Raw genomic sequence first — 25,449 nt, 5'->3', positions numbered from 1 at the left:
TAACCCAAAGTCAAGGCAAGGTAATGAGTAGGGAATTGTTTCATAGAAGAGGCATGGAATAAGGTGCCCATTTCATTTATAAGTATATTGCCAGGTCCAGTGGGCGCATTTACTGTTAGAACATCATGAAGTGTACAGGCAGATTAGGCGTTAAGTAACTCTACCTCTTACTCTTTATAGCCCACGTGCTGATTTTGTACTTTGCATCTAAACTTATACATGTGGAAATTTATGATCACTTCTATTTAAGAGAATCCAACTCTGTGTGAGGTTAGTGTATGATAGCTTTAAAATAATAGACCATGAAGAACACAGAAAATGTGATGTGGAGGAACATTTTGTATTATGAAGGAGCATAGTGAAAATGATACGAAAAAGGAAGTGCTGGAACCAAATAGAGTACAGTGATTAATTGTTGAGGCATCATCTATAGAACCACTCCTATACAGCGTATTACTTAATAATCCACCATCACTATTGTTTGCCTACAATATAGCAACTCTGGCACTCTACTTGGTGGGGTATTATTCTTCTGGCGATAGTTCTGTAGTATTTTGACAGGCATAAAAACTTTCTCGGAAGTCGGATATCTGGTCTTGATCATCGTCTTGATTTGACACAGCATTACAATAGCTCAAAAAAGAAACATATATATAGAACTTTATATGTAGGATCCACAAATAGGGCGAGGAGAGCAATTAAAATTTCACTCACCCTGCTTTGCTGTCCTTCAGAAAGCTTAACTCTTACAAACACCAGCAGAATGCGTCCAGGTCTGTACCAGGTCCAGCTCCCAGGCGAGTCTTAGTATCCAGGAAGGGTTCAGTACAAACTGCAATGGAGTAAACAAACCAACCTGCTGCCAGTGAAGAGAAAGTTGCTAAATGGGTTGCAGATTGGGGTGACCCCCTATCCACTAGTGGGGTCTCTGCGACTGCTGGCTGCCCAGGACACTATGGGAGGCTGAGGATTGCAAGGATGTTCTCTGTGTATGAATAGTTACAGACATTCTTCCTGTGCAAACGCGAACAGTTTATCAACAGCTTTAAGTTTCTGGCTGGTCTGGCCACACAACAATTTCTTTGTCTGTGCATCAATTATATGTGAGTAATAGTAACAAGAAGGCTGGTTTTGGCAGAAGTCTTTTGAACAAATAAAAACAGTCCTCTTGCTGAGTGAGTGTAACCGAAGTTTTAAGTACTTTACCCCAACCTCGCTCGTAACTGTACATTGCAATCTGGATACTTTCAGTCCAAGTTCACTAGTGCTGTTGAGTAACTGACAGAATTGAGCCAGGTGCACGCAAATATTCATAGGACCCACCGGGCGTGACTGCTCCAAAAGAAAATGCAGTTGACGCACTGCCTTTTTTTCTATGCCTGAGAGCGCTTCAGTGCTGGTGGTCACCCATTCATTGGGCCATGTTCTGCAGTGCTTTCTTCTCTCGCTGAAGCTCGCTCAGTCTCCTCTCTGCCGAGAAACAGACCACGGATTGCAGGAGTTTAGAGGAAGAGCATATACATCCAGAGACCCCTATATGCTTTATATATACAATGGATCAGACAGCGCCAACGGATACTACACCGACTTCAAACGTGCTTTATCTCCTATCCTCCGTACAGGAGGAGAGCTGCAAAGACAATAAGGGGGGACTCTCACCAGGAGAGTGAGCCCCCAATAAAAACAAACAGCAGAGTTTCAGTAAAAAAAGCTATGCGCTCGCGAAGATTGCAACAAGTCAAGCGGAGTTTAAACAATTTCCGTCCTGTGGAGGACGGAAAGAAGGAAATGAAATAGAAAGGCACTTACTCAAAAGGAGGGGGGTGTATAAAACAAGAAGCCCCCTCCTCTAAGTGCTGACTCCTCTGGGTCCTCTTAATCGCCGATGGAATTGGCAGGAAACAAGTTGGTTTCTTCGGTTTTATTTGTATAAAAGCAAATTTACAAAGAGGCTATATGCTTTAGTACTCCAATCTCTATGAACTATATTAAAGGCACAATTACCCAACTGAAGGATCATGCTGAAATAACAAAATAGCTACACCCCCTAAAACCAGCGCGGTGCCTCTGTTATGTGCTGGATAAATGGATGGAATTATCAGATATATCAAAGAATATCTTTAATAAGTACAGGCTTAACCAGCCAAAACTGTGGGTTTCAAGACGGACCAGACACTTCGTCAGCTTCATTGTGAGGATAAACCTGATAAAATGCTTGGTTGGACACAAAATAAATGGTTCTGACTGGCTATTCCTAGACTTATTAAAGACAGGCCTTGATATATTTGGCTATTTCATCCAGCACATCACACAGGTACAGTGTTTGTGGCAGGCTTTGTTGTTCGTTCCATTTCTGCAGCATTAGACATATAAGTCATGCATATATTAATATCGTATAACCTGCTATACGTTTGTGTCAAGGCAAATCTGCTTCAACCATGAGTGACCATTAACATCAACCTCACGGGGGTTTTCATTGCTTTATTGTGAATTAATGCACAATTAAATATACTATGTATATGTTAACCTTACTAATGTTGACTTGTTTTCCCCTTTATCTAGATTCATGCCCAGTACTCTGCAGTGGTAATGGCGAATATGAAAAGGGGCATTGTGTATGCAGGGATGGTTGGAAAGGAGCAGAATGTGATGTTCCAGAAGAGCAATGTATAGACCCAACCTGCTCTGGAGGGCATGGGAATTGTATTATGGGTGTCTGCATCTGTGTACCAGGATATAAAGGAGAAATCTGTGAAGAAGGTTGGTTATGAAATCTATATATTATTTATATATTCATTATATGTGAAATTTTGAAAATGTAAATATACCTTGTGCTTATTTTATTTCTAGAATTAGAATGTGCACTTATTACACCTAACATGCTGCATAATTACTTTACTATTTATTATATATAGCATAAGTATACCTAGACAGTAGAGGAGAAATCATACTAAGGTCTCAATTACATATGTCTGACACTCAGACTCAGTTCTTTCTAGCTTTTTCTATTAAAAATTTGGAAGGAAAATAATTGCACAGTTGATCCCATTATTTTTGATGTGAATTTGTTTTATTGCAAGCGTTCAGCTTTAATTTTGACGGTCTCCAGTCCTCTCTGAAGGAACACTACATGAGAATTGGATCGTAAGGCCTATGTCCTGCGGATTGGAAAAAATGGACACTATAATTGTGTCTGTGGTACCAGTTTAGTGGAGGGAACTAATTCCTCTACCTGACAATATGGCAAAGGTGAACGTAACAGTCTATACAGTATGTACAAAAGTTTTAGGCAGGTGTAGAAAAAAAAGCTGCAAAGTAAGAATTCTTTCAAAAACAAAAAGTGTTAATAGTTTATTTTTCATCAATTAACAAAATGCAAGAATTTAATGCAAAAAAAAAGAGAAAGCTAAATCAAATCAATATTTGGTGTGACCACCCTTTGCCTTCAAAACAGCATCACTTCTCCTAGGTAAACTTGCACACAGTTTTTGCAGGAATTCCACAGGGAGGTTCTTCCAAACATCTTGTAGAAAAAACAACAGATCTCCTGTGGATGTATTCTTGCTCAAATCCTTCTGTCTCTTCATGCAGTAATTCTAGACAGACTCAATGAAGTTGTTATCAGGGCCCTGTGAGGGCCATAGCATCACTCCCAGGACTTCTTGTTGTACTTTATACTGACGATAGTTCTTAATGACATTGGTTGCCTAAAACATATATATATATATATATATATATATATATATATATATATATATATATATATATATATATATATATATGCACACACACACTGCTGGTCAAAAGCAAAAAATGTGAAATGGTTCAAAGGTTTAAGAGTAAGTTAATAACAAAAACATTATGAAATGTTAGCATGAAATGCACTAATAGTCTGAATTTATGATTTCAACCAAAGGTCATTTTCAGGAAACACATCAAGGATAGCTGATCTGCAGCACAGACATCAAATTATGGTTTTAAATTAGATGCTAATTATTCCTACAGGTGTTTCAACTTTTGTAGATTACTTTCAAACCCCCTGATTCTATGTAACGAGTGTTGCATTACAGTACTCTCTAGGGCAGGAATTGGAAAGTTTTGCTCTTCAAGACAGAGCACATTGCTATCATAATGGCATGAGAAATTGCCAAGAAAGCCAATGTGGCAGTCAGTACAGTTTCCTATACCATCAAAAGGCACTTGGAAACTGGAGTAAATTCTGGAAGAGGTCTGGCAGACCAAAGGCCGCTACAAAATCAGATGACAAGTTTTTTTTTTTTTTTTTGTAAATCAGATTTTTATTAATGTTTTTGTTATATAATAAACACATGAAACATGAACATAAAAGGGTATAATACACAGTTATCTATGTTGCAACGACTTGCCGCATAACGAACACGCTGAGGAGCTCTGGAGTCCGCGCCTTGGAGGATGTTAATCTTCTCCTAATATAAAAAAAATCCAATTGTCTCAATGTCCTGTGATGGGCACGGTGAGACTAGTCCATTTATGCGGTTTTGCGGTGATCCAAGTGCAGAAATTGGCAAACATAATATAACTGAAACCAGTCGAATAAATCCTAAGTTAAATGAGGGGGGGGGGGGGGACAGACAATATGGGGGGGTAGGTAGACAAACAAGGGACAGTGGATAAGGAGGGGGGTACTGAGGAATTAATTATCTGATGTGGCTCATTTAGATGTGGCCCTAGGACTCCTCATATCCATGAGGTTCTTTTTTTCTAGCAGAAGTGGTCGGGATGAGTGTCCTTAGAAGATTTTGACTAGGTGGTAATGTAGAGGGTTCACATGGACCTTGGGTATGTTAAGACCGCTTACTGTTGGTGTAGCTTGGACCGTGTACCTCTACTTCCAAGTCGAAGGCGTGTAGAGAGTACCTCTTGGTTGAGTGGGCCATATTTTTATTAATTTTGTTAGTTTCGTTGATTTTGTTAAGGGGGGGTTTGTAAGTCTATTGTGTGCCCAGGGAAATATAAAAATGGAAGATGGAGGGGAACGACGTCCCCGCGTGGGAGGCCCCAACTCGACACTGGATGCTCATGCTGTTCTCAGCTGCCTCCAGGGTCCCCATGTGTTCCAAAACTTCTCATGGGATTCTGTGGCCCAACTGGAAAGCTCCTCCAGATTCGCAATGGTATCAACCTTCTCCATCCACTGCGATATTGAAGGGGGAGATTTTTGTAACCATAGCAAAGGGATTAATGCTTTAGCAGCATCCAGAAGGAAGGCAATGAGAGGATTCCTCTTGGGATGAAACTCCTTAGTAGGTTTCCATAGAATTATCATCTCCGGGGATAAAGATATGTCCGGAGTGAATTGTTTTAGAGTCATCTCCACCTCTGCCCAGAAAGGGGCAACGATCGGGCAGCTCCACCAGATATGGGAGTAGGTTCCCAGGTCTTTATCACACCTCCAGCATCTCCCGTGAGGGGCTAATTTGTACGCGGCTAGCCACTGGGGGGTTTTGTACCACCTTACCAGCAGCTTGTAGTGGCTTTCTTGTGCAATAATACACTGGGATATGCCGAATGAGGTTTTCAGTATCGTATTGATATCGGACGGAGAGAGAGAGATGCCCAGTTCTTTCTCCCATGAAAGGAGGAAGTTGGGTTTTATAGCAGTTGGCTTGATAATAAATAGTTTGCGAAGGAAAGAGATTTTCCTAACTTTAGAATTAGTGTCAGTAAGGATTTTTTCAAAACTTGTTAGGGGCCTTGTGGATTTATATTTGGCTAAAAAATTGGTCATGACTTTTTTGATATATATCAATTGGAGGAATGAAAGGTTGTGTGCCGGGAGGAGATCTTTTAGGATCTCCTCAATTGTTTTGTGGGCTAATGTTTGTAATTCCCCTATATTAAGATCTTTGAATTTTCTCCATAACGCATGAGAGGCGGGATCTCCAGGGGTCTCCATCAGGTGAGGAATTATTTTTATAGGTGCACATGGCGATGGATCTGGAGCTAGTGTCTCTTTTAGGCTTGCCCATATTGTGCAAGTGCCCTTAATCAGAGGGTTCAGACCCCTGGATCTGCCTGTCTTGTTCAAGGGGAGCCATAAGTCCTTCAAGAACGATCTTCCCTCCGCTGCCTCCGCTAGTGATGGTAGGATCTCATCTCTGATTGGGCAAACTAGGTCCATCCAATATCCTAATTGGGAAGCTCCATAGAAGTCTGCTATATTGGGTAGGTCTATGCCTCCTTCGGTGCCTCTTTTAATCATAAGGCTATAAGCCAATCTGGGCCTTTTATTTCTCCATACGAATCCCGAAAAGATAGATCTCATTGTTTTGAAAAAATTTTTTGGTAGGTGTATTGGGAGCATTCTAATTTTATACAAAATTATCGGGAGGATGTAGGTTTTCAGGATATTTTTCCTACCAAACCACGATACAAAAGGTATATCGTAGCTCCGCAGGAGGTTTTTGATATGGCTAATCAGAGGGATAAAGTTTGCTTGATAAAGATCCTCTATTTTTTTTGTTAATTTGATTCCCAGGAAATCCATTGTCTTTTCGGTCCAGCTAAAGGGGGATTTCTCCTTAATGATCTTGCATCTTGTTTCTAGGACAGATATGTTTAAGACTGTGGACTTTGCGAAATTAATTTTAAAATTAGATAGCGACCCAAAGTTGTTAAGTGCCATTTCTAATTTGGCTAAACCTTTTTCAGGATTTGTGACCAAAAAAACAATATCATCCGCGAATGCGGCTACAGATAATGTATGTTTTTCCCATTTTAAGCCTTGAATTTCTGGGTCGTGCCTAATTGTCTGGAGGAAGGGCTCTAATGCAAGAACAAAGAGGGAGGGTGATAAGGGACACCCCTGGCGAGTGCCATTCTTAATGTCAAAGGATGGGGAGAGAATTTCGTTAATTTTAAGTCTAGCATTTGGAGAGGAATATAAAGAAAGGATGGCAGAGACAAAGGGCTGAGGAATATTAAAGTGAAGAAGGGTTTTCTTCATGTAGTCCCAATCTACCCGGTCGAAAGCCTTCTCGGCATCCGTTCCGACCAGTAGTAGTGGGACCTTAAATTTGTGGGCATAACGGATTGCGTGTAGAATCCTTCTGCTATTGTCTCTGCCCTCCCTCCCCTTCACGAATCCTGTCTGTTCTTCATTAATTAAAGAGGGCAGATAGCCTTCCAATCTCTTAGCTAAAAGTTTTGCCCATAACTTCAGATCGAGGTTTAAGAGGGATATTGGGCGATAGCTGCCGCATAATTCTGGGTTTTTGTTATCTTTATGTAGCAAAGTTATGTGGGCTTCTAATGTTTGTCTGGGCAAAGCAGCTCCATGTAAAAGAGCATTGAATAATTCAGTAATTCTGGGTACCAGGATTTCTTTAAAAGAATTGTAATACGGTAAACTAAATCCGTCGGGACCAGGGCTTTTACCTGGTGGGCAAGATTTTAGTAGAAGATCAACTTCTTCCCGGGTGACTGGGCTCATTAGGGACTCTGTTTGTTCTTGGTTAAGTTTAGGGAGGTGGGATCGTAGTAAGAAGGCCTCTGTCCTTCCTTCCAGGTCTACCTCCTCCTCCGGAGAAAGAGGGTTTTGTTGTCTGATGTTATAGAGGTTAGAGTAGAATTGGTGAAAAGCTTTGGCAATTTCTTCCGAGGTGGTTACTTGTGTACCGTTGGCAGTTTTAATGGCATGGATGTGGTTTTTGGCTCGCGATTTTTTTATCAAGGCAGTCATATATTTACTGCCTCTATTTCCCTGTGCATAAACTACATGCTTAAGGTAAAGATGCTTTTTATTGAAGCGGGAGTCTAGTCGTAGTTTAAGATCTCTTCTTAGGTTCTCTAGTTCCTCGAGCGCTAGCTTAGAATGGGATAATTTCGTTATTTGTTCCAGTTGGGCTATTTTACTCAGTCTGTCATCTATGTCCTTTTGTAGTAGTTTTTTTGTTTTAGTTCCTAAGGCTATGAGTAGACCACGCATAAAGGCTTTATGAGCCTCCCATACCGTGGGGATCCCCGCGTCCCCGCCCGCATTCAAGGAGAAATATTCTTCTAGTGAAATTGACAGATGTTCTCTCTCCTCCGGGGAGTCCAGAAGAGAGGCGTTAAGACGCCATCTCCACTCCTTGGGTTTAGAGTGGGGGAGGCGGAAATCCACATGGACCGGAGCGTGATCGGATATTGTAGTTACATCTATTTTTGCTCTTTCAACAAAAGGGAGAAGCTCAGCACTAAAGAATACGTAATCAAGCCTTTGGTGGGAGTGATGTACTTTGGAATAGAAGGTATAGTCCTTCGTGGTAGGGTTCAGGAGGCGCCATATGTCTATCAGGTTTAACTCCTGTAGGATACGGAGGAGTCTCCTGATTTTTGTCTGAGAGGTATGGGAGCGACCTGTTGATGAGTCGCTTAGTGGCTGTAAGGTGATGTTTAAATCGCCTCCTAGAATTAATTGGCCTTCTGCGAAGTGTTTTAGGGTTGTTAAGTTCTTAATCAACCACGGAACTTGATCGCAGTTTGGTACATAAAAATTTGCTATCGTTGTTTTAATATTGTTACAGGTTCCCTTCAAAAATAGGACCCTTCCCTCTCCGTCCTCAAAGCTGGCTTGGCATTTAAAATCAATTGACTTGTGTAAGAAAATCGATACCCCCTTCGAGGCAGAGGTGGGGTGTGCACTATGGAAGGCCTGATCAAAGTATTTACCTGGTAATGCCAGGCATTTGTTCTTTTTATAATGAGTTTCCTGCAGAAGGAGAATGCCCGTGCCATACCTTTTGGTTAGTAGAGATATGTTGTGTCGTTTTGATGGCGAGTTGAGGCCTCTCACATTGAAGGACGTGACCCGGATACTCCCCATCCCTGGGCCTCTGTTGTATGCTCAGACTTCAAGGGAAGTAATCTGGATATCGACTGTAGATAAAATGTAGGTACAATTAATTGCTGTGCTCAGTATCTCTCCTCAGGAGGGAGAAGAAGATGGAAATGAAGGGGGGGGTGGTTGCGATGGATTGAAGGGTATGGGCAAGACAAACACACGAAAGGGAAGGGGAACACAAAGGTTAAAGAAATCTTATGACTCTATCAAAATTCGCTAAAACAATGATATACAGTAATACGATCAATAGAACAGTGTAGATCGGTCTCGTTTTTCAACTGAGCCCGACCTACAGTATTGTGGGCGAGCAAAGAAAAAGTGCAACTGGTTAACGCTAGCAGTTGCTCGAATGAAAAATTTGTGTCGGCCTAACCTGACCGGCACTAAAGGGACCTGGTTGAATGGATAAAGGCCAGGGGTCGCGTAGCTATGTTGAATACCACACTAACCCGGCGTGACCCCAGGACCACCCCGACGAGGAGGGTGGGGGTATTCCAAACTGAACCCAAAAAAATAGGGAAACAATAGTCTCTGCTTAGTAGGAAAGAAAGACATAGAGAGAGTCATACTACACCCTTCATTACTCCTTCCACGCAATCCCACGCGGAAACTGTGGGTGTAGAAACGCGGCATAAGCGGGGTGCAGTCCAGAAAAACTTTTTTCACCGATGTCTGGCTATCGCAACTAGCCATCTTGAGTAGCGATTGCTTTCAGGTTTCTGCGCCAGCAGTTTCATCTCTAGGTTTCCTCCTTTTTCCCCTTGGTGACTTGGTGTTTCCCGCTGGCTGACATCTCTCCGTTGACTCCAGTCTCGTAAAGTCTGGCAAGTCGGGGATCGACTGCCAGCAGGGGAGTTCGATTGGATCTAAGTCCAGAATTTGCCAGCATTTTTCCAAATCGTCTTGGGTGCGAATGTTCAGTCTGCGGCCGTTGTGCGTTATGCCCAACCCAAATGGAAACAGCCAGGCATAGCGGATGTTCTTTTCTCTCAATACATCCAGCAGAGGTCGCATGAGACGGCGTTTTGTCAGGGTAGATGGCGCCAAATCCTGAAAGATTTGAAGGGATGTGCCTCCGTACCTAATGTCGCTGTGGTTTCTTGCAGCTTTAAGTATTGAGGCGGCATCAGGGAAAGAGAGCATTTTGCAAATGATATCCCTTGGCGGGTCAGAAGGTGATGGGGTTGGTCTCAGAGCTCTATGCACTCTTTCTATTGCAATGGAGGTGGCTCTGTCTTCTCCCAGGAGTAAAGCAAAGATTTCTTTTACCACCTTCTCTAATGCTTCTGTAGCCCAAGATTCTGGGAGCCCCTTTATGCGCACATTATTGCGTCTGCTCCTGTTCTCTGTATCTTCCTGCAATAACATGGCTTTGTTGATCTGTGCATGCTGTTCCTTAAGAGCTCTCTCTATTTCAATGGCATGAGAGGAGATGGCAGCAGTAGATGTTTCCAGCTCTTCTGTTCTCCTCCCTAGCTGCTTCATCTCCTCTTTGATTTCAGTTAGTTCCATAAGTATAGGTTTCATAGTGCGCATTAAGAGATCTTTCATGAAACCTTTTGATATGCGCTCATTTTCATCTCCCTCCGACGAGGCATCCTCTTCTCTGTCTCTCTCTCTTGCTCCTGCTCCGTTCAGATCGAGGGCAGGCGCCATCTTAGCAGCCTCATGCAGGGGACGAGCGCTCCTTTCTTTCAGGAAGCGCTGCATATCTACTTGCCCCTTATTCTTCTTAGGTGTCTCCTGGGGTTCACAGCTTCTGTCCCTTCCGACCTTTCCCATTTTCTTGCTAATTTGAAGCTACAGCAGGTCCCTGTAAGTGCCGTTGTCACAGAGCTCCGGTCTCAGAACTCCATTCTGCTCAGCGGTTAGGCTCCGCCAGATGACAAGTTTTTGACAGTCAAGTTTGAGCCTCACAGCCCCAAATCTTCAAGCACAGCTTAATGCAGCAAAGAATAAACAAGTTTCCTTTGCATCTGTGAAGAAAAGACTTCTATCTGCAGGTCTGACAGGTAGAGCATCAGTAAGAAAACCACTGCTAAGATTGCAAAATTTAAAAAAGAGACTTGCCTGGGCCAAGCAGCACCTCCAGTGGACTACTGAATAATAAAAGAAGTCCTTAGGGAATGATGAATCAAAATTTGACATATTTCATACATCACATAGGATTTTTGTACGCCGTTGAGTAGGTGAAAGGTGGTTCCTAAGAGTGTGACACCAATTGTCAAACATGGAGGAGGGAGTGTGATGATCTGGGGTTCTTTTGATGGATCCAGAGCTGGCGACTTGCAGAGTGTGACTGGCACACTAGACAATAAGAAATACCACAGTATTTTGCCATAGAATGACCTCTGGTGTACACTTAGTTGGTCAGGGGTTCACATTGCCGCCAGGTTATGTCAGAACTACCCAGGAAGACAAGCAGCAATCGGTAGGCTTCAAAGAATGGAATGGCGTGCACAGTATCCAGACTTAAACCCCATGGAGATTGTTTGGGGTGAACAGTACAGAAGGGTGAGAGCAAAGCAACCTACAAGTGCAGCACATTTGTGCACATTTTTGGAAACTTTTGCAACAATGTTGGAAAGAAGTTACTGAATAATATAATAATGCGATTATAGAAAGAATACCTTGATTGTGTACAGCTGTTATATCAGCTAGAGGTCACTACTTTGAATAGCCTAAAATTTAGGTTTAACTTGTTAAAATAAATTAGTCCATTATTTTTATTAATCTTGCTTATTTGTTCTATGCTTTCATTTCAAAATACATTTGAGACATTAAACTATGTAAATATCAATAAAAAATAGAAGAATTGAGCACTTCTAAAGTTTTTGACCGGTAGTGTATATATACAGCCCATCCTGTGGTAGGATGGGATTATCATTGGAAATTAATAGTTGAATTCAGAGAACAGGGAAGCAAAATGCAATACAAATAAGGGCTCGTTCTCATCAGTGCTAGGAATTTCCATTTTCCTGCTCCATTTGTGGAGCAAGGAAATAGCAAATGAAATCTGGGAAAATGAAACCTTCAAATGTCAAAGCCAAATAGTCCATCAACTACACTGGGGTCCATTCGGTTTCCATCAAGCTGTCAATCATTTTGCTGGATTTGACAAGACAAAATAGCACTGAATACCGCTCTATTTCATTCTGTATTTTAGTGGAAATCAGCAACGGAGTTCCAAATGGAACCTCCGACGCTGATGTGAACGAAGCTTTAAATTAAAACGTGACATTATTGACTCATTGGGTAGTTGAAGTGACCTTCACATCTGCCTTACGGCTGTTAGGGTTTTTGTCTCTCTGTTCAGAATTATAATTGAAATAAACATTTCCATTTTTATCCCTAATAATTAAAAAAAAACAAAAAACAGAAAGCTTTGTTTGCTTTGGCTCCATTAGGTTTCCAATTTCTCATGGATTAAATAGCGTTTTTTAGAATGCGCTATTTTTCCATTGAAAGCTTTCCGTTGCTTATTTGAAAACCCATTGAAATCTATTGGAAAAAAAAGCTGAAATATTTGTTTTAGTTTAAATTCCATTTTTGTGCTCCAACAATGGAACCAAGAGATGGAAGCCCTAATGGACCCCTAACGCATATGTGAAAAAGCTTTTACATGGAACACTTGGTTAAGTAATTCTTTTTCACCGACTTTGTTTTACATGTAACTTTACCAGGCACATATGAATAATAACTGGCCTAGATGACTTGATTAAAGGCAATTTTATATTTCATGTAATGCAGAGAATTGTCTGGATCCAACGTGTTCTGATCATGGTGTCTGTGTGCAAGGAGAATGCCACTGTACTGCTGGCTGGGGTGGTGCAAACTGTGAGAATGCCCTCGCCCTTTGTCAGGAGCAATGTTCTGGCCATGGGACCTATCTGATGGACACTGGAGTCTGCAGCTGTGAGTCACGCTGGACTGGAGCCGACTGTTCTACAGGTAATTATTCCACCAGTCAGTATTCTTCCTCATAGTATCAGCTATATATCATATCTATGAAGTCTTGTACAAGTTTTCTAAACCTAAATCAATATATAATGAAAAGTTCTACAACTTTCTACTGTATTTTCTGCTTTCACTGCACTTTATTTTCACTATGAACCACCAGAAGCTGAAAATCTGTACAGGCTTCGCATGTTTCTCGCGTGAGTGTTTCGTACAATGTTATCCAGTCTATGTTAGCTAGATATATCAGCAGCATAAATCCATCCTCACATAGTTTGTTATTGTATTTCTGCTTAGGCTGAAAGTATAGGGCTAGAGTCCAGGCGGTTTAGCTCAGAAGATTGTCTACACTGTATGCCATTATAGTAAACCCTCAGCGATAAGAAATATTAAGTCTGTACCAGTTTTCAGCATTGAGAGGTAAATAAGAATGTTTCTACTCACTTGCAATAAGCAAACACCCAGATAACCTTTTAGTGACAAGTAAAAGAGATTTAACCCCTTGACAACATTCAATGTACATGTATATCAGATGTGCATGGGGTTTGCATGGAGCGGTCTTTGGATCTGAGCCTGCTCCATACACGGTGGGTGCTGGCTTTCAAAGAAAGTATGATAGACCAAGGAGTGACTGTTGGAGTAACTGATTGAACTGATAAAGTCCAATAAGCATCAAATGGCTAAGGCTGTGCCCTTAGGACTGATAGAATAGATTAATAGATACTCAATGAGCACTCACTGGAGGACTACCCTGTTACATGGGGCTCACCACAAGCGCCAAAGATCCTGGTATGCCTTTAAAAAGCCAGCAGTTTCCATCTCCAAAGGACATCCATCTGAGGTAAGCACCAGTGGTTCCCACATGACTGAAACTGCTTCATGAAACACAATGTAAACAAAAAATAACAGTGCTCAGGAATCTCAAGCCACTTGAGAAAGGGGTCCAGAACACCCTAACACGTGTTGCCTGTATCTATATATATTTTATACATGAACTATTAATAAATGCTTGGACGAAGACTGGTTCTGTTTACCTGCCTATTGCTATCTCCTGCAGACCTGGATCTTGGGGGGGAGTTGGAGTGCATCCGAACCTCCCTCTTCCTCCCGAGTGAAGTAAGTTTCTTTAATATCTTTCTTGAGATTAAGTCGCACAAGGACTTTTTCTTTGTGGGTCCACTGAAGTGTCCCTGTACATAAATTTCATAGGTAAGAATACCAATAAGGGCCATTTTGTGAAAAACTCATTTTCCTATCACCTGACTGCCTTCCACACTCTGGAAGTTTTCTCTGAGTATTGCAGTCACTTCCCGGCAATCCAGCCTCCAGTCTGATGCTTATTAGCTGCTATCTTAAGGCTGAGAATTTTTACTTTGAATTTCAAATCTATCCCATGATGCATCGGTACAGCATTAGTTATAGTTAAGGCTATACCATGTTTGCCTGCTGGGGGGACAGTTTAATTATCATCACCTCCTGTATTCATCTAAATAAGCTCCATACCATAAGTATACAGTCAAGAGGTTGAGCTGTGATTTCCTCTATTATAACAATGTGACAGGAGATGTGTGATCCTTTATTTGTAACTGTGATAGGAGTGTCCATGGTAGGGATCATGTAATAGCATCACACAAACTAAAAATCTGACTAGTTTCAGACATCATAACCCCAAGTAGATCTGAGCTGGTAAGCACATGACCATCTGAGGAAGAAGAGGCCAGGAGTTTCAGATAGAAATAAATAACTAACCAAGGTAACACTAGCCCATCTATATATATACTGGGGGATAGCTACGTAATGAATGCAAACCAAAATCACCTGTGTGGTCCTTTAAAGAAACTCTATATAAGTGAACTAAGGAATGGGGAAAAACAAAGCGGAAGCTGTTAGGTTCGTGTGAGCAAATAAGCACAGGGCTCACACGAACGTGCCAAAACAGAAGGTTTGGAACTACAAACAAGGGAACCCAACACGGACTTCAAACTGGACGTGCTGACGAAAACACCAACTGGACAGAGAACTCCATACTGCGGCCTGGACTGACCGACAGACAAAACATAGGGATTGACAAATGACCTAAACACTCACCTTGCATACTTGTACACATAAGCAGATGATACAGCTATAAAATTACGAGGTATAGGTTTGAATATTGGCCAAAATACTTAAGCACGCAAGCCACAATCAAGGTTCCTTGTTGTCTTGCGGGTCCTTACACTAGCAAGACAACATGTACCAGAGGACCCTAAGGGTCACCCCAGTCCAGATATGGCAAAAAAAAACTCAGCAGGACAAACTGACATAAAACTGACAGAAAATAGACGTAAGAACGAACATGAACTAACAAGACACAAAACACACAGCAAGCAGCAATGGACAAGGATACATGACTGCTCACCCTGGACACCAAGCAGACACTGACAGGAGCTGGGTATATATGTGAGCAAAGACCCAGGGGATTGGCTAGCAGGAGAACACCACACTCAGCCAGCTCAATCATTCCACACCTATGGGGCTGTGCTGCTAGAAATCTATGTGGTACAACAGATCCCAGTCAGCACAACCTAACAGAAACATAGGATTGTGTGGGTAGATTAGTTATAAAAGAAGAGAAAAAGAGTACAATCAGGCAAGTAGTCACCAAATTAGAAAATAAAACATATAACAAATATTGGTATGGCTTGCTTAACGAAAGTACCACCATTCCCATGATTGCTGAAGGGCCTGACCATGAAACTGGGGAACCTCCACCAATCAAATAGATAAAGGTAAAATTCCCTGGTGCAAGCACCAAGTCATAACTGACTCCTAGGGTAATGTCACATCGTGATGTTTTCTTGGCAGACTGTTTTGCCCAGTCATCTTTTACCCTCCAGCAAGCAGGGTACTCATTTTACTGGCCTTGTAATGATGGAAGGTTGAGTCAACCTTGAGCCAGCTATCTGAACCTTCAGGTCATGAGCAAGAGCTTAGGACTGCATTTCTGCGTCCTAAACACTTTGCACCACATGAGGCTCTCATCGATCAAATACTTATTCACTATCCTGTGGAAAGAAGATCAATTCTTTTTGTGGTAGAACCCTTTTAGTTTAAGCCCAAATGGCTGCGCCGTAGCTATCTATGATGTTTATATGATTGTTAATAATATATATGCACAATTTATAATTTTACCACAAAATTAGACATTACTTTACTATTAAAATGATAGCATATACAGTAACTTGTTTCACTAGAATCCCCATTCCAACTCACTAACATTGGATTCTTATTAGAGATGAGCGAGCATACTCGATAAGGCAAACTACTCGATCAAGTAGTGCCTTATTCGAGTACCTGCCCGCTCGTCTCTAAAGATTCAGGTGCCGGCAGGGGGCGGGGAGCGGCGGGGGAGAGCGGGGAGGAACAAAGGGGAGATCTCTTTCTCCCTCTCTCCCCCCCGCTCACCGCCGCAACTCACCTGTCACCCGCACCGGCAGCCGAATCTTTAGAGACGAGCAGGTAGGTACTCGAATAAGACACTACTCGATCGAGTAGTTTGCCTTATCGAGTATGCTCGCTCATCTCTAATTCTTATTGCTCTATGGAAAGTATAGGCATACTATTCATCCATTGTTGTGTTGAACAGTTTTCACCTGCATATTCACACCGCTTTCTGTAGGCTCTTGGCAAGTAAATACCTGTGATATCATCTTCAATTACTGTTAAAGGTAAATGATTGTGAATATACAGTAATTGAAAATTGCAAGGTAAATATAAGCCCAATTGTACATCTGAGTGGCATCTCAGCTCATTAGGGTTCTCAAAATGTGACATTGTGTCTGCTGAAAGTTAGCATAATGTTCTTTAGGATAGTTACAAAATGCTAGATTGTAATTAACAGTTAGGGAAATAAAACAGTGTGACTTTTGACAACTTGACAAGCTTGCATTAGTCTCTGTGAATAAATAAGTGCAGACTCAGCAACTTTAAATTCTGTTGACTTCCAATTCATGAATGCTTTTCAATTCTCTTCCAAACCTAGAACATATTTCTTTTCAAAAGGCAACAAATACCCTTTGCAAGGAAATATAACCAGGTAATTGCATATTCTGGAAGACACAGCGTAAAACTTTTCAGCTCCACCTGTCTTAATATTTTTCTCAGCACAATGAAGCTATTGATCCATTGGACCCAGGGCCAGATACATCTATAGGATCAGTAGACATGTGCCCTGGAGGAATGGCATCTGCGAAAAGGGTAATTTATATATGAATATTCTGAATATATTGTATTCATATGAAAATTATGTGAATTTATACACCGGATGGCCGCTTTAGTAGAAACACTCATCTCGTAACTCATTGGACCTTCTTTGGCTTTCATAACTGCAGAAATTCGTGTGCCAAGAAAACATTCTCTACATCATAACATCGGCCTAAAGGACACTGCTCTCTCTTGGTTCTCCTCCTACCTATCTGACCGCTCTTTCAACGCCTCCTTTGCTGGCTCTACCTCCCCTCCTCTTCCCCTTGCTGTTGGGGTCCCCCAGGGCTTGGTCTTCGGCCCCCTCCTTTTCTGTATCTACACAGCCCCTATCGGACAAACCATCAGGAGATTTGGCCTCCAATACCACCTGTATGCTGACGACACCCAGCTATACAACTCTTCCTGTGACATCTCTGCACCTTTCCTCCAAAACATCACTAACTGTCTGTCTGCTGTCTCTAACACTATGTCCTTTCTCTACCTAAAACTAAACCTCTCTAAAACTGACTTACTGGTATTTCCACCCTCCACTAACTGACCTCCTCCTGACATCTCCATCTCAGTGTGTGGTGCCACCATAACTCCTAGACAATATGCCCGCTGCCTTGGGGTCATATTCGACTCTGATCTATCATTTACCCCCTATATCCAATCTCTCGCCCGAACATGTCAGCTGCACCTCAGGAACATCGCAAGAATCCGCTCTTTTCTCACTGTGGACACGTTAAAAACACTTACTGTTGCCCTCATCCACTCTCGGCTTGATTATTGCAACTCGTTGCTGATCGGCCTCCCCTGCACCAGACTCTGCCCTCTCCAATCCATCCTGAATGCGGCAGCCAGGCTCATCTTCCTCTCCAGCCGCTACTCGGACACCTCTGTCCTGTGCCGTTAAATACAGAATTCAATTTAAACTCGCTATCTTCATCCACAAAGCCCTCCACAGTGCAGCACCCCCCTATATTGCCTCTCTCATCTCAATCCATCACCCAGCCCGGGCTCTCCGCTCTGCTAACCAAACCAGACTGAGCACCCCTTTAATTCGAACTTCTCATTCCCACCTCCAAGACTTTCCCAGAGCAGCACCGGTCCTCTGGAACGCACTACCAAAGGCTACCCGAGCAATCCAGGACTCGCAGAACTTCAGGCGTTCTCTTCAGGGAGGTATACCGCATTCCCTAAACAAACCCTTCTGTACTCCTCCTGATAACATGCTCCCTGACCTATTGGCTGCAATCCCTGCCAGCCATCATAAACCGCTCCTGCAGTCATACCGTTTCTGCCATCACACGGCCAAATGTCTGACCATTGTCTATGTGTATAGAATCCCTCACTCTCCACCTCGCCATACCGCACACACCACCAGCCCCTTTACCTTCTGTATCACCCCATTACTTGTAGTATGTAAGCTTGTTGGAGCAGGGCCCTCCCCCCTATTGTTTCCATCAACTGATTACTATGTAACCGTGGTTCTGTAATTTTTGTATTTTTTGTCTTTCTGTATTCCCCCTGTCTATGTAAGCGCTGCGGAATATGTTGGCGCTATACAAATAAAGAATATTATTATTATTATTACTCCACCTTCACTATGCTGAATTGTTGTCACCTGACAGGAAGGGTTTATCAATTCATGCTACTTGTGCCAAATTCTGACCTCCCATCAGCGCGGTGCAAAAGAGATCTAGATTCATTTTACCACTGCTCAGTGATACAATTTTTGTACTCTTTTGCCTCCTTGAGTCTTTCCTTTCTATTTCTTTTAGGTACATAGAAAACCATGGCATACTTTCTTTGTAACAAAGAATAAAATAATGTTTTATTGCTTGTTAGTTGATTTGTATTATTTGTAACAGATAGTATATAAATAACTCTGAATGTAATCTTCATCCATCCAAACAAAAGGTATATCCACACAATAATACAATGTTTTGGACTGTCCCAGACCTTTTCAGTTTTCTAGCTGGGACAGGCTGATGGAGATCTGAAACAGCATCAAACTAGTCATTTGCTGTTCTATGCCATTTCTGCTAAGGAATGACGAGTTATGTTTGTATATGTTCGTTGGCGTACCAACAGGTGGGGGGAAACTATAGGGAATTGAGGGGATTTGGTTGTTCCCAGGCCCAGGACACTTAGGAGGCCCATAAGGCTTCTCTTCTCCATACAGGGAGCTTAGTAGTATGAATAAAGCATTATATTTGGGGGCCCTGTTACAGGTTTTGCATTGGGGCTTCGAATCTTCAAGTTACGTCTCTGGGTATGGGTACAGATGGAGGTGGACCCAACTGAACTTTTGCACCCAGGCCCCTGAGCCTTTAGTTATGCCCCTGCATACCAATATTGTATTTGGATGCGATTAACTTGATCATGCACCATCTGTTCGTCAGTACAATTCTTACCATGGTCCTCTGACACATTTCATCAACTAAATGTTTATGTCATCAGGATCCCCTTTTGCAGAATAATTTTCCACTTTGACACCATTCTTAGTATACTCCCAACACTGTCGCATGACAAACCCCACAAAGTTGGGAGGTTTTTGAAGTACTAGCCCCAGTTAATCTAGCACCGATGCCCAGGCCACATTGGAAGTCACTCAGATCCATGGATTTTCCCATCTAATGTGGATTCACACTAAAACTGATCAGTGATCACATGATGTTATGATGCACTTGGAGGTTACGTGTCTAATTTCCATACTGGGAAGCGCCAATCCTGAAAATACTGGTGTCTTTAATAAAATGACCAATCGGTGACTTTGTATATGTAAATATTCCAAAATATCATAATTTATGAATAGCAAAATATACGAATTTCCATGATATAGGAATTTATAGCATCGCGGCTTTAAGTATGATATGCAGTAAATGCTATTTTTTAATGTTACATGTACAGTAGAATAGCTTAATGTATCATTGGTCAGCACTCCATAAATTTATTGTTTAACAGATCAATCACCATAGAAATCAAAACAAAATTAAAGCACTTAGTCCATATAATTTGTGACTTTACTTTCAGTAACCCAGAAAAGGTTAGGGACTAAACAATATGTAATTGTTTGTATAAGAAAATGTTATGTTTCCTACAAGGATTTATACAAACAGTGTCAAATCTTTATGCCAAGGTTTAAAGACTATTGGTACATTTGGATTTTTGAACTGAAATGCACATGCCAAAAGTCATGGGATAGCGGTATGTAAATTGATTATGAAGTGGCGTTACTTCAGGTGACAGCTTGGGAATAGAGTTGAGCGAACGTACTCTTCCGAGCTTGATGCTCGTTCGAGTATTAGCATACTCGATGGTGCTCGCTACTCAAGTGAGCATCACTCTGTGTTCGACTCGGCCCCAGTTTTGGCCCCTCCCCACTACTGACGTGTCAGATTTGACCCCTCCCTGCTGCTCACGTCAACCGTAGTTTGTGGCTGGCTTGGCAGAGGAGAGAGAGAAACACGGGGGGGGGGGGGTGGGGAAAGCTCGTCGGGTCCCATACAAAAATGCTCGAGTCTCCCATTGAAGTCAATGGGGTTCTTTACTCGAATAGAGCTCTCGAATTTAGGTATTACCACCCACAGTTGACAGCGCAGTGTTCGCCCACAGGTTCTTAGTGATTGCAAATGACTGAATATGGCTTAAATTGTCTTTGTGAGCAGACAAGTGACTGCAAAAATTACATCTATGTTGAATGCAGGAGCCCAACATGCATATCCCGCAGGTCAGTGCAACATTCTTAAGCTTCCATGGGAACAGAAAGCCCATCAGAGTGCCTTTGTTAGCAACATGACATCAAACACAGCGCCTCAGCTAGGCTTGTGAGGCTGCTAACTGGATTCTCGAGGACTGGCAACATGTGACGTGGTTTGATGAGTTATGGTAATAATTGTTTGTGGCTGATGGTAAGGTTTGTGTGTGATGCAGACCCAATAAAGCCATGGACACCAGTTGTCAACATGGCCCTGTGCATGGTGCAGAGTGTGTTCTCATGGCATAGGTTGGGTCATTTGGTCCACCTAAATACATCATTGACCTGTGTCCACTCTGTTTCACTGCTTGGTGAGCTTGCAGCCCCTAATGAACTTCATGTACCCCCCACAATGATGGGATATTCCATCATGCCATTGTCCCACGTTGTCTGTAAATAGTTCAAGGGCATTGTAGAGAGTTCCTAAGAATGGTGTGGCCTGCACACTCATCCAACATAGCCCAATTGATCATTTATGGGATGTATTGGATCTCTCCATTCAAACCCAAGATCTTGCACCTACAAATACAACAGAGTAATGGGTGGCTACTCAGATGGCATGCGCTAATGTCTTCTATCCACTTGTGTAATTAATGTCAAGTTGAGCTGCTGAACTTCACTGGTTTAGAGGGGATCCTATATGATACTAGTTCCTGTATCATGGCTTTGGCTAAAAATCATTCATTCGTACAGATGTATTCCTTTGAACTTTTTCAGCCATTTGACTTCTGCAGTTTCTATGTATCACACTGCATAGCAAGCTGCAGAATGCCATTCAATAGCAAATCTAGCTGATTTATGATCAGATTAAAGTTGAAGTTTTACTTGCTCATAAATCAGCCTAGAAGATTATTCAGGAGAGGAGAAGGAGGGCTGGAGATTGAGCCGTCAGACACATACTCTGATGGAATTGTTAGTGGATTGCACTCTGCAGCTTGCTATGATTCAAACATTTTAATAAAACCCAAAGGCAAAAATGATCCAAAAATGCAAATATTTCAGAAAACAAAAGCCACCAAAGATGTCCATAGTCTTTAAGAAATTTGTGACTATATATAGCCATTTAAACAATGGCCCAAACCTTATTCAGCAGCAGCGCCACCCCGTTGAAAGCAATAGGAGAAGATCGCGCTCCTCTGCCACTGCTGTGACAGCTGTGGCAGGGGATTCCTTCATCCCTGCAGGGTGTCCCCTCATCAATGAACACTGTGACAGCAGAGAAGCGTGATACCATCCCATTGCTTTCAATGGGACCGGCGCTGCTGCCGCCCCATTGAAAGCAATGGTATGAAGGCAACCCCCTTCAATGAATGGCTGTGATTGGTCACAGCGCTCAGCCAATCAGAGTCAGTGCTTGCAGGAGACAGGGATTTTTTAATCCCTGGCCAGAAGATAATGAAGAAGAAGAGCGCTGCGGACCCGGCTAGAACTCGCGCTGGAGCCGGACCGCACTTCTATGTGATGTATTACTATTTTTTATCCTGCAGCTAGGGCTTATTTAAGGGCTTTGACAGCCCCTAAAGGGATTTCCTACTGTTAAAGTTGCATCGCTTCACATGAAAACTTAGTTTTGTGCGAAAGCGAAAAACGCTGTTCTATCTTTTTCAGGTGTGAATTTTTATTGCTTGAAAAAAAAGGACGTGACCACTTTCATTGGAAAGCATTGGTTCTATTAGAGCCATTTTTTAAACGCACCTTTACATGCATGAAAAAAAAACGCTTGTCTGACGGAGCCCTAAGGATGGCTTCACATGAGACTCTGCGTGTGCCGTACATACGTGTGAACAAAGGTGAGCACCCATGTACGTGCACAAACACGCGTGAATGCAGGTCCGTGCCCATTGCTTTAAATGGAGCCGCGGCGGCTAACAGTGGCTCCATTAAAGGCAATGGTCTGCCGGCACCCCTTAATTGTTTTTCAGGGAAGAGCTTTAAATATTTTAAAAGATTTTTCAGGCGATTTTTCGGCCCTGGTCACACCATTTGCGGATGCGCATCCGTCATGCGATCCGCAAATCGCAAGAAAAAATGCCCGTGTGACCGAGGCCTCAGTGTAAAAAAAAATAAAAAATAAAAATATACTTACCTGTTCAGCGCTGCCGTGTCCCCCGCATGCGGCAGATGTGTTCTTCATCCCTCGGGGAATAAAGAATTCCCTACCGCAGCTGTCACAGATGACAGCTGCGATAGAGGATCCATCTGCCGGCACCCCGTAATTGTTTTTCAGGAAAGGGCTTTAAATATAAACCCTTACCAGAAACATAAGGCAAATTAGTGTAAAAAATAAAAAAAAACATACTCACCTTCCTTCATCTGCTGGGGCTCAGCCGCATCCTCTCTGTGCTGTCCCCGGCTCTGCAATGCAGCTCTTTGAGCAGGCGCTCAGCCAATCACAGGCAGCTCCTGCCTGTCATTCATACAGCGAGAGCTGTCACAGCTGTGGCAGAGGATCGCTATCTTCTCTGTATGTCAATGGGGCCTCCGCTGCTGCCGCTGGCCCCATTGACCACAAGGTGAAACCCCTGGATGTGACAGCATCCAGGGGTTGCACATCCAAAAAATCCTGAATGCCGCAGTTATTTGATTTTAAAATCCACTGCCCTATATTTACCGATGCGCATTTTTGTGCACAGGTACAAAAACGGACATGTGACCGCGCTGCCATTGAAAAGCATTGGTTCTAATAGATGTGGATCACAACCGCAAAAAAAACGACCATCTGACCTAAGGGAATGTACAGTCATTGTAAATTTGCAGAAAATTTCCGGTGTGGATTCCACACTGAAAATCAACAGCAAAATTACAGTTCAATTACAGCCAATGAATGGGGGTTTTGGAAAATCCCATTTACACACAGGGGATTTTGTGGCATGTTGCGGGTTTTCAAATACAACATCCCAGATTTGCCAATAAAAGTTTTAATCCTCAACAAAATCTATAACCAAAACGGATGCAAATTCTGCTGTAAAATCCATATTTCATACTTTTTTATGGGTTTGCTGTGGATTTATAAAAAAAATTGGCCAATAAATTGCTACTGCATTTGAATATACTCTTAGAATGATTTGGAATAGATTCCAGGGAAGAAATCAAGCATCAAGAGTCAACTTAAATGTTTAAAATGTGACTTTCATTCCTTCATAATAAAATAGCATTGCTATGTGTGAGAACATGATGCGAAATGTGTAACAGTTTGTACTTGTCAACATGTAGTATATATTGTGGTATGTTACTATGGAAGAATAAAAGTCAGATTACCAACATTCAAGCAGATTCTTGATGCTGGATCCCTTCCCTGGTATTTATTCCTGGACTTGTTATACTCAGGACTCATCTGTGCACAGGACGCTCAATTACCAATGGTGCCTACTCTTGGGTGAGCTGATTGATTTGTTGTCGCTTAGAATGACTTGGATCTTAACAATTACAAACAGCCAAACTAACAAATTTGAGATAAGCCACTTACATTAAAACATAACCATGTTCCTCTCAAGGCTGCAATGAAAGTATGTTTTAAAAGTATGTTCACACTTAGGCCTCATTCACATGAGCATTGTTTTGCACGCATCCATGCTGCGCAAAAAGCAGCGCTGCACGGATGTGCAAAAAAACACTTAAACAAAGCTCTGTGAACATTGCTTTCAATGGGGTCGGCGCTGCTGCCAGCGGCCCCTTTGAAAGCAATGGGCTGCAGGCACCAACTGCAGTGATTTTTGGGGAAGGGCTTGGAAAATAAGCCCTTCTCTGAAAATCATGCCTAGCTTGTGTAAAAATAAAAAAATATATATACTCGTCTTTCCTCAGCTGTCCGGGCTCGGCATGTCTAGCTACTTGTCTGCCCAGCACTGCTCTGAAGCTCTTTCAGCAGTCGGGGACTTTAATTACCCGCCTCCTGAAAGGGCTGCATCTGATTGGCTGAGCGCTGACCAATCACAGGCAGCGCTTAGCTGTCATTCAATGAATGGCTGAGCGCTGCCTGTGAATGGTTGAGCACTTAGCCAATCAGACGCAGCCCTTTCAGGAGGCGGGGATTTAGAATGTACAGTGTCGAGCAGACAAGCAGCTAGAAGTGCCAAGACCCGGACAGCGGCAGAGAGGTGAGTATATATTTTTTTATTTTTTTACACAAGCTAGGGATGATTTTCAGGGAAGGGCTTATATTTAGAGCCCTTCCCCGAAAATCATAGCAGTGGTTACCGGCATCCCGTGTATACCCATGTGTATACACCCATTAAAAGGAATGGGTGCTATTTATGTTCAATTTTTGAATCGACTTTTTGGTCCGAAAATCGGAAAGAAAAAAATCCTTCATGCCTGTACCCTCAGCAGATGGGGATTTGTTAAATCCCCTGTCACCTACATTGTTGTTGCAGTTTCAGGCACTGGGTTGGAGCCTCAGGTGTAGTAGCTGCAGGTCTGGAGAGTAGTCAGGGACGAGCCAGGAATCAGCAACTGGAGGTCTCGGTTTGCAGTACAGATGGATGAGGCTGGTAACGTTGTCAGATGGGAAGCCAGGGGTCAGCAACAGGAGGTCTCAGTTTGCAGTACAGATGAATGAGGTGGGTAACGTATTCAGATGGGAAGCCAGAAGTCGATATCAGGAGTTCTTGTCACAATAGCAGAGGAGCAGGCAGAAGTGGAG

General features: G+C 42.4%; 1 protein-coding gene across 1 annotated transcript in view; it reads left to right on the top strand.

The window, feature by feature from the left end:
• TENM1 (teneurin transmembrane protein 1) overlaps positions 1–25,449 on the top strand; it is a 616,814-nt gene that overhangs the window by 373,288 nt on the left and 218,077 nt on the right. The window contains exons 11-12 of the mRNA XM_066581697.1: positions 2,563–2,760; positions 12,614–12,814. Coding sequence (XP_066437794.1) covers positions 2,563–2,760; positions 12,614–12,814 — 399 coding nt within the window. The remainder of the gene's footprint in view (positions 1–2,562; positions 2,761–12,613; positions 12,815–25,449) is intronic.

This window comes from Eleutherodactylus coqui, chromosome 10 (genome assembly GCF_035609145.1).
Source record: "Eleutherodactylus coqui strain aEleCoq1 chromosome 10, aEleCoq1.hap1, whole genome shotgun sequence".
Taxonomy (NCBI): Eukaryota; Metazoa; Chordata; class Amphibia; order Anura; family Eleutherodactylidae; genus Eleutherodactylus; species Eleutherodactylus coqui.
Note: the sequence above shows the minus strand (reverse complement) of the source record. Positions and strands in the feature narration are given on the sequence as shown.